Genomic DNA, 9,854 nt, shown 5'->3' with positions numbered 1-9,854 from the left:
GCACATTGATGTCCTAAGACACGAAACAATCGGTTTGTGCGAGAAACCGAACAGTATTTGTAAAAATGTTTTACCTCAAATACGTTCTATGTCCGACACCCATTCAGCATTTTTGGGTGAACTATCCCTTTAAGCAGAAGCTGATTTTCAAAATTGTGAGTGTCAAGCATCTTTTGGGGCTGAAAAGCCTCTCACTCTAATTTCCAGGGCTGCGTTTCCCAAAACCATCGTAAGCATAAGTTGATCGTAGAACAATTGCCACCAATGGTCTCTACAATCAACTTAGGCTTACGATGGTTTTGGGAAACTCAGCCCAGGTCAAGGTGCTGCATTGTGGCAATTGATGCGACATGACGTCACTTTCAAAGGACCAATTAACATGTCTGACCAATTTCATGGAATGTGAAAATGAATCTAATTGGCAGAATAAATACATTTAAATTAAACTGGGCATCAGCGCAATTCAATTGGTTTGGTAATAGCAAGTGAAAATAGAATGAAGTGATCTTCAAAAAAGAAGTACTTTTTGACTGTAAATAAAATAGTAAGGAGTAAAAAGTACTTTAAAATGTAATTAAGTAAAAGTATTGATTTTTAATTGTACTCAAGTAAAGTAAAAATCCCCAAAAATAATACTTAAGTACAGTAATCAAGTAAAATTACTCAAGTAATTTTTTCCTGCTTCTAACACATCAACTTTTGAGGACAAAATGTTCACTTTTTGCCTAATATATCCCACACTAACAGGAGCTATGAGGAAGAGATAATCAGTGTTATTCACTTCACCTGTCAGTGTCATGATGTCATAACTGATCGGTGTGTGTGTGTGTGTGTACTGGTAGATTCATAAAAAAGAAATATCCCCTCCAGATATCACTTTTGGCCACTACTGTTAAATGAACATTCCGTAGTTTCGTTTTCACTCTGTTTAGTAGTTACCTGTTTCCAGCATTCCTTCGTGTTTCGCCACTATTGGCGTCTCTTCGATTATTAAACAACATTTATATTTGAATTACTTAGTCTATGTTCTTCATCCTCAAACTCAACTTTACAACTATTATATGCAAATAAAAAACAATCAATATTATAATATGGTATCAATATATTTTTTTTAATTATGCATATTAAAAAGATCTTATTTACACATTTTAGAATCACAGTAGAGAATCACAAGTCACAGTATAGACACTATATTGAGATTCCAATACTTCTTTTTCTTATGAGAATATATATATATATATATATATATATATATATATATATATATATATATATATATATATATATATATATATATATATATATATATATATATATATATGTATATGTATATGTATATGTATATGTATATATATATATGTGTGTGTGTGTGTGTGTGTGTGTGTGTATGTGTGTGTGTGTGTGTGTGTGTGTATATTACAATGTTCAATATATATTAAAATGTGCATAAAGTGCATAAACTATGTGGTTACACCTGCTCAACAGGCTGTCACAAAAAAATACTAGGCATTAAAAACGTCCTGTAAATGCAATCAACATTTACAGTTCAAAATGGTGACGTCCTTCTCCTCCTCATCCCACACAGGATATGGAAGGGGGACATTTTGGAGTGGGTTTTCTTTGAGGCTCCTGGGGACTCCGGATCACTTTCTGGGTCAGAATGTAGGTCCGGAGCAGCAACGTACACTGGAACAACAGGAAGAGACGGCAGTGCGGAGGTTTGCGTCTGATAATCTTGAGATAATCTTGTCTTTTTTTCCTCAGAAGCATTCAGGCCCCGCAAGTGGATCACAAAATTTGACGTCTGCTGTTCCAAAGACATAAAATCCTCTTGGATCTCGGAAAACTGTCACCGCAAAGAAAGGAAATGATTTACTGAACAATTGTCGTAACTGCTTGATTGCTTGTCATCACAAAATGTCGCTAAACTATATTATCTCCCATCTTTAATCTGTGACGTGACTACAAGGCATGAAGATATTAAGATATTATAAGCATTAGCATCATGATTTTCTGTAAAGCTGCTTGGATACAATGTGGATTGTGAAAAGCGCTATATAAATCAATGTGACTCGAGGCTGCCGTTATCTGTGAATCTTTTCATACCAGATCAGTGTTGGACTGTAATAATTCTTTGGTCCATTTAGAGTCGATGGAGGGACCAACCATCTCGGCCAGACCCTGATGGCTGCTGCGAAGTGCCTGAGGAAGAGCCAGCAAAACCAGACATTATTATATAAAGTTGCAGTCTTGCTATATCTATTTCCTAAAATATCCTATATAAAAGACTATATAAATGTGTGTATTGACCTGTAAAAGATTTATATTGGTTTCCAACTGCGTCCGGCACTGTTGGACTTTGCTTTTGAACTGACCAAGTTCTGCAAACAGGTTCTGAAACACACAAATAAATACACATATATCAAGTAAACATTCATCACAGAGGGTCAATATAAGAGTGCACAGAATACGGCAAGATGTGTATCACCTCAGTGTCTGTGAGGACGGCGTGAGGGTCGTGGGCTTCCCGTGAGCTGTCAGGGCTCAGAGTTACTCTGGTGTGTAACTCCTCCAGCAGAGCCCAGCGCTTCTGTAAAGAGCTCTGAACCGCACACACACTCACCTCACACTCCCGCTGAACCTGCAGCAGGGAACGCAGAGAGCTCATCCTGATGGACACAGAGAACACGAGCATCAGAAAACCCACACTCAACAATACAACACTGTAACATCATAAAATAAAATGATATCTGGCCTTGAAAAGACAATACCCCAAGGCTGAATATCGGTTCACAACAAACGGCTTTTTTTGCCAAATATGATAAACATGTTGGAGATTTTGGGCTTTCAACATTCAAGTAGATATTGTTTGAGAGAATGAACACAGCTGAAATCTAAAGGGTGACTTTAAAGAAAAAACTAATATAATTCCAGTTGTGTATGTCATGGTTTTAATGACTATTTATTCCACAGTGTGGAATAAGTCATAATAAAGAATGAGTAGGTGTGTCTGAACGCTTCTCATAAGCCATAAGCTTTGGCAAAACAAGTGTACATCCCTAAGTACACTTTAGCATACTTTTTTATTATGGAAATAAAATGCTTTAAAATATATATATACTTAAGTGCGATCTGAATGTTTTCGGACACTTGCATGTTATTTACAATTAAAAATGTATTATAGCTGAAATTTAAAGGTCACATGGCATGAAATTTTCATTTGATGAGTTTTTTTTAACATTAATATGAGTTCCCCTAGCCTGTATATGGTCCCAAGTGTAAACCGAGTTCTGGGTGTCCTGCTCTGCCTTTGAGAAAATGAGAGCTCAGACGAGCCGATCTGGAATCTTCCCTATATGTCGTCATACAGGGAAAGGTTACCTCCCCTTCCTCTGCTTTGCCCGCCCAGATAATTTGGAGAATATAGATTCAGTTTATTTTAGTCGCAATGTCAGCACAGGCTTTACAAACAGACTTTAACATATGGATTCGACAGCACCACCACAAACAGTGAGTAACAGTGTTCATTAATGCCTGATCTGTGATCATGTGTAGCTAATCATTCAAGTTCACACAGACTTTCTTTCTAAATCGTTAAGAATATTTATGCATCAGTGAATCAAGCCAGTGACTAAACGATCAACTTCACATCGTTTCTGTTAGTAGCATGTAACAAATCTGTTATTTAAAGTATGTTAAACTACAGAGAGCGATCAAAGAACACTCTTTATAATGTTCAGATCTGTCAATCATACGTTGCGAGTGTATCTTCACACTTGCCCAAACTGCCGTTATAATGAATGACGCTGTTATGCTGCACAGTGAAGCTCTTCCTGTATTCCTGTCGATGTCGTGTTTGCTGATAGTTGTGGTGAAAGCATTTTGTGAGAGAAAACACGTTGCTATGAGGAGATCACAGCATTCACGCGTGATCTACAGACTGTCTGTCTACTCAATGCTCATCACTGCAGCTTTTCATGTGATGGGAAAAGATCTAAAAATAATACTATAATCAACACTTTCACGATTCGTTCATATCGACAGCTGTAAAAAAAAACGTAGTAAAAGTATTCGAGAGGGGTTCCACATGTTACACAGTTCATAGAATAAGGAGGAAGACGACAGGGTCGGCGTGACTTGGACTCGTGTTTATTCAGAACTCTCAGACACAAACAAAATAAACTTGCGCTCTCAACAACTCAGTACAATATAACTTTCTCCAGCTCTAAGGTCTCTCTGGACCACGAGTGGCCAGTCCATCTCTCTCTGGCAGTGCTTCCAGACCTCACTAAACCACGCCCCCTCCGCCACATAATCTAATACTCATTTCAAATGCAAAGATGTCAGACAATCACAACAGTGGGCGTTTTCACTGAAGTCTCACATCAGACACGCCCCTTGAAACAGAGCATTCAAGCCAGAGGGCTAATATCAGAATAGAAAAATGCCTTTTATTTCTAAATTATGACATTTTATGATGTAAAAATCATACTAACAATATAAGTACACCTCAGGAAACACTATAAAATAATAAAAACAATCCACGCCATGGGACCTTTAAGTACGACTTCAGTACATCTTTATATGTAATTTCATAATTACTTCTGTTGTCTTGGATATATATGGTTAAAGTTTACTGTCAGTTATGGTAAATAAGCTAAAATATACTTTAGTGTCATTACTACTGAAACTCGTATGTCATGTATTTGAATATATTTGTAATTACACCTTTGTAATAGGGAAGTTAAGTTGCAATTTAGTACATTTAAAATATATGAATTCTAAATTGAATATCAAATAACACATTTCAGTATACTGATCAAGTACTACTTTGGTATGTTAGTCAACACATCAAAATAAGTGTACTTCTTTTATGCGTTTTTAAAGCAATGATTTAAAGTGGGCATTAAATTAAAAAAATTAATGAAATTAACACAGTGCACTTTTTAGGTCATGATGTATTCTCTTTTTTTTTAAATATACTTAAGATTTGAAGTGCACTGCAAGTGCACATTCAATACAATTAAGCCCACTTTTTCACAAGAGGATATTTCTCAGGAACTTAAAACGAAAGCATGTCAGTTTGTTGTCTGAAATCCTGGGTGTGAGACAAACATAGAGGTGGAGTTCAAACAGAGACAGAGAAGTCAATAGGTAAATATTTGTCATATCTGTGTACTGTATGTAGATCAGGTTCATATGTACAGCTCACCTGTCCTGCAGGTACGAGCGTATATGGTTAACTCTGTCTTGAAGTGCATTTTTCTCTTTTCTCTCCTTCTCTTCCTCATTGGCCCCGTCACGGAGAGTCCGAGACACTGCCTGAATGCAGTAAGACAAATGTTTGGTATTTATAAATGTTAGTTATTCATGTCTAGCAGGATCAACAAGAGCAGTCTGTTTCTAACGCAATATGTAATGAGTTCAACATGACGGCTTGATGACTGCTAACACATTCCATTAATGACAGTGTTCATTCTGACAGAAAGTAAGGATGGGCCAACTATGGTTCAAATGTGTCAATGCACCACCCATCCTTAAGAGACGAACCTCTAGTCTGGTGAGGAGGCCTCGTATGTGGGGCTCGCTGGGGTCCGGCAGGGGTTCGTGGAGGAGGGACACCACTAAACCATCCGCTAGAACATTAACCAGAGATTCCTGCAGATGACCTGCATCCTGCTGTGGATTTATACTGATACAAAGAAGAACAAAGAAATTAATGACAATAATAATCATATGAAGACAGCGGCTGCATCCAAAATCACATACTTCCTTACTATATAGTTGGCGAAAAACAACAGTATGCGTCAAGAATAGTATATCCGAATTCACAGTATAAAAGAGTAAGCAAAAAGTACCCGTTGAGATTCTGAAGTGTGCATACGATGGACTCTTTATTATCCCATGAGGCCATGATTTAAGAATGTCAGTGAAGCAACGCAACTGACGCTGGTAGATCACATGATAAAGACGAATGGAATGTAGTACGTCCAAATGATATTCATACTACACTTAAGTGAATTAAGTCCACACCACAAACGATACCTATAAAGATAACTATATTAGTGTCCACACCAAGCGTGCCAAACGAGTCCTGAAAAGTGAAGAAAAAGCGTTTTGATCGCCCCCAGGTGACTGCATGCAGTATAGGTCATAAGCCCCGCCTTCTCCATGTAATCTAATGGGACATAGACAAACTAAACAATCAAATTACACTTCAAATACATTTTTTCAAAGATGGTTTCTGTCATTTAAGGCAGTTTTTATCACGGTGAAGTGTTCGTTCTTTAAATAAGTTTGGTTCTAGTTAGTTATTTGATGCTATAAAAATCGGAGTGTGACATCATGATTGACAGCTGTGATTGCTTCTCTGAGCAAAGTAGTCACTAAGGCACCATTGGACATTTTCGGGAACTTCGAGAGGAGATTGGAGCTTTAAAGTCATTTTAAGTTATTTCCATAACTGTTTATTTCACAAAAAGTTCAGGGGCGTGTGATTGATTAGGGCGGGACCTTGATATTCACTTCACGCTCACTATTGCGCAGACTCAAGACCCAAGATTTCAATCAAAGAACTTAAATGGAAGAGAGTGAAGGTGCGTCGTCCATCTCTTTTTTTTTGCAGTCTATGGTCCACACGTTCTGTTTATTCTAAGCGCTGTCATTTTGTCATCTGCTGCTTTAAATGCTCTCGCTCTTTAAAGGGATAGTTCACCCAAAAATTAAAATTAACCCGTGATTTACTCACCCTCAAGTCATCCTAGGTGTATATGACTTTCTTCTTTCAGACGAATACAATATGAGTTATATTTAAAAAGTCCTGGCTCTTCCAAGCTTTGTAATGGCAGTGACTGTTGCTCTGTTTTTGAAGTCCATAAAAACGGCATCTGTCCGTCAAATAACTGCTCCACATGGCTCTGGGGGGGTTAATAAAGGCCCTACTGAAGTGAATCGATGAGTTTGTGTAAGAGAAATATCCATATTTAAAACTTTATAAAGTAAAGTTTCGCCCGATCGCCATCCGTATTCAATTAATGGGAAAAGTGTTGAAAGTGCCTCTGCCGATCAAAGGCTTACGCTACCAGGTACGCTCGTCAGACAATGTGTGCGCATCTTGAACTGCGAGAAGGCACTTTCAACACTTTTCCACGGAAGGCGATCGGCTGGAACTTTACTTTATAAAGTTTTAAATATGGATATTTTTCTTACACAAACACATCAATTCACTTCAGAAGGCCTTTATTAACCCCCAGAGCCGTGTGGAACACGTTATTTGACGGACAGATGCATTTTTATGGACTTCAAAAACAGAGCAACTTTTACTGCCATTATAAAGCTTGGAAGAGCCAGGACTTTTTTAATATAACTCTGAGTTTATTCGTCTGAAAGAAGAATGTCATATACACCTAGGATGACTTGAGGGGGAGTAAATCATGGGCTAATTTTCATTTTGACCGCTATGAAATTTGCCAAAAATCCGCACATTGAAAAACAGCAAAGGGTCAGGTTTAAAAAACAAAACCAGAAAAGCTTTATTTGTAGCTTGACTAAAATATGAAATACACATGAGAACTTCTGATTTTTAAGACTTGAAATGAATGGCTCATCTTCTGAATAATCCAAAGAGAATTTGCTGCTTTTTTATTTCGTGTCTAATTTAGAAATATGTGGATAAAACTGACTCCTATCAAAAAGAAAGGAAATATTTTAACAGGTCATAATTTCTCATATTTTATATTATTTTGGTCTCTGACAAGTTACAATAAAAGCATGACATAGGTGTTTTTCATAGTATTGATTTATGGCGAAATGCATGGAAACCAATGGGTGTCAATTTAACCCCCAGCACAAACTCATAGGGTTCAAGTTCAATTATGTGAACAAGAGAATTTGGGAATTTGGTCTCTCTTACCTGGCCTGCTGCTGGGTTTCAACAGTTTTTCTCACTATCACTTCATCATTGTACGGGATATGCTGAGAAAATCACACATAAAAATACAACAATATTTATTTATGTGACATAATTTCATTTGTAGACACTGATAAGCTGGATAAGCACATTTGAAAGCACATTTTATATTCCTCTAGATCTAAGAAGTGAAATAAATTCAATAGTAGACTGACCTGCTTTACTTTCTGTTCATAACCGAGCAGGAAGCGGAAGGCTAAACAAAGAGCCATCGCGGCACACAGCAGCCCAGCGAGGAGCAGTCGACCCGGGGCTTCAGTCAGACTGACAGAGGGGTGCAGGGGAGACTCCTCCAGAACAACCAAACACACGGCTGCTATCGGGACCAGACACTGGCTCCATTTCGGCCAGTTTCTCCAGTGCAGTCTGACAGGAAGAGAAACAGAGAGCCACGATTCATTGCCACGATGCTAGAATCTTGTGTGGTTGCCAGGGAGTTATGTTGCCATGCGTTTGTCGTAAGTTTGATTTTTTTTGGCCAGTTTTATTATCTGTTTGTACACTTATTGCAATTTTGGAACCCCATTGACATCAATTGTGTAGAGAAAAAAAAAAGCATCTTCTTCAGAATTGTGTGTCCATAGCAGTCAGTAACTCCCTACTTTTCCCTTTTGAAAAACATTAGCATACTTTTAAACAGAGTAATTATTATTGGAATAATATTCTTTAAAATAATACTTAAGTGTGAACTGTAATGTTTTCAGACACTTAATTGCATGTTATTTATAATTAAATGAAAATGTATTATCATATTACGTGCAATTAGTTAAACTTAAGTGTTTTTATGTTAAACTGAAATGTACTTTAATGTAATTTCTATAAAAACTTGTATGTCTTGTATGTATTTAAACTATATTTGTAATTACACATTTGTAAAAAAAAAAGTTTTTAATATATATTAACTTTTAAATGTAACATCAAAAACACTACAGAGTTAAAATTATAATCAAGTACTTCACGTGCTTAAGTATGTTAGTCAATACATCAAAATAAGTGGACTTCTTGACAAAGATTATTAACACACACACACACACACACACACACACACACACACACACACACACACACACACACACACACACACACATATATATATATATATATATATATATAGGACACTAGGCTACATGTGCACATTCAATATACAATAAAGCACACTTCTCTCAGCACTCCAAGCACCCACCTCATCCATCTCCACTCTCTTCCAGCTCTCTCCTCCACCTCTCGGTTGATCATTCCCTCAGACGACATCTTCTCCTTCTCGCTTCCATCCTGTCCTCCTGTGCCTCGAGTCCTGCTCCAGCAGCTCCACACATGTCCAGCGCTCAGCTGAGGCATGTATCCTCATGGACGCCCTGTGTGAAGTGTTTTGGTTGCTCAAATCCTGCCGTACGTGGAGACCGAATACTGGATTTTCCAGTTGTACCAGTCGGCCCAGCAGGTTTAATTCATCAAACACTAATGTTTATTGTTTTCCTTGTTGGGTTGTAAGAAGAGTATGTGAGGAATGTGGTATGGTGAGGGAAGTTGGTGAGGCACTTCCCAACACACCTGTGCCAGCTGCCACCGCTCCCAGCTCAAATACATACACACAATATACAGGTGCTGGTCATATAATTAGAATATCATCAAAAAGTTGATTTATTTCACTAATTCCATTCAAAAAGTGAAACTTGTTTATTATATTCATTCATTACACACAGACGGATATATTTCAAATGTTTATTTCTTTTAATGTTGATGATTATGACAGACAACTAAGGAAAATCCCAAATTCAGTATCTCAGAAAATTAGAATATTACTTAAGACCAATACAAAGACAGGATTTTTAGAAATCTTGGCCAACTGAAAAGTATGAACAAGAAAAGTATGAGCATGTACAGC

At 37.3% G+C, this 9,854-nt stretch overlaps 1 protein-coding gene across 1 annotated transcript; it reads right to left on the bottom strand.

The window, feature by feature from the left end:
* Positions 1-1,546: 1,546 nt before the first annotated feature.
* Positions 1,547-9,307, bottom strand: LOC307131578 (uncharacterized protein; the record flags this gene model as incomplete). The annotated part of the gene is made up of 9 exons (XM_079825291.1): positions 1,547-1,846; positions 2,107-2,202; positions 2,311-2,394; positions 2,489-2,669; positions 5,213-5,322; positions 5,551-5,692; positions 7,913-7,974; positions 8,125-8,335; positions 9,153-9,307. The coding sequence occupies 9 exons, from the start codon at positions 9,305-9,307 to the stop codon at positions 1,547-1,549; spliced, it is 1,341 nt and encodes a 446-aa protein (XP_079681417.1).
* Between the last annotated feature and the right edge of the window lie 547 nt (positions 9,308-9,854).

Source organism: Gobio gobio (assembly GCF_949357685.1).
Source record: "Gobio gobio genome assembly, chromosome: 9".
NCBI classification, from domain to species: domain Eukaryota; kingdom Metazoa; phylum Chordata; class Actinopteri; order Cypriniformes; family Gobionidae; genus Gobio; species Gobio gobio.
Note: the sequence above shows the minus strand (reverse complement) of the source record. Positions and strands in the feature narration are given on the sequence as shown.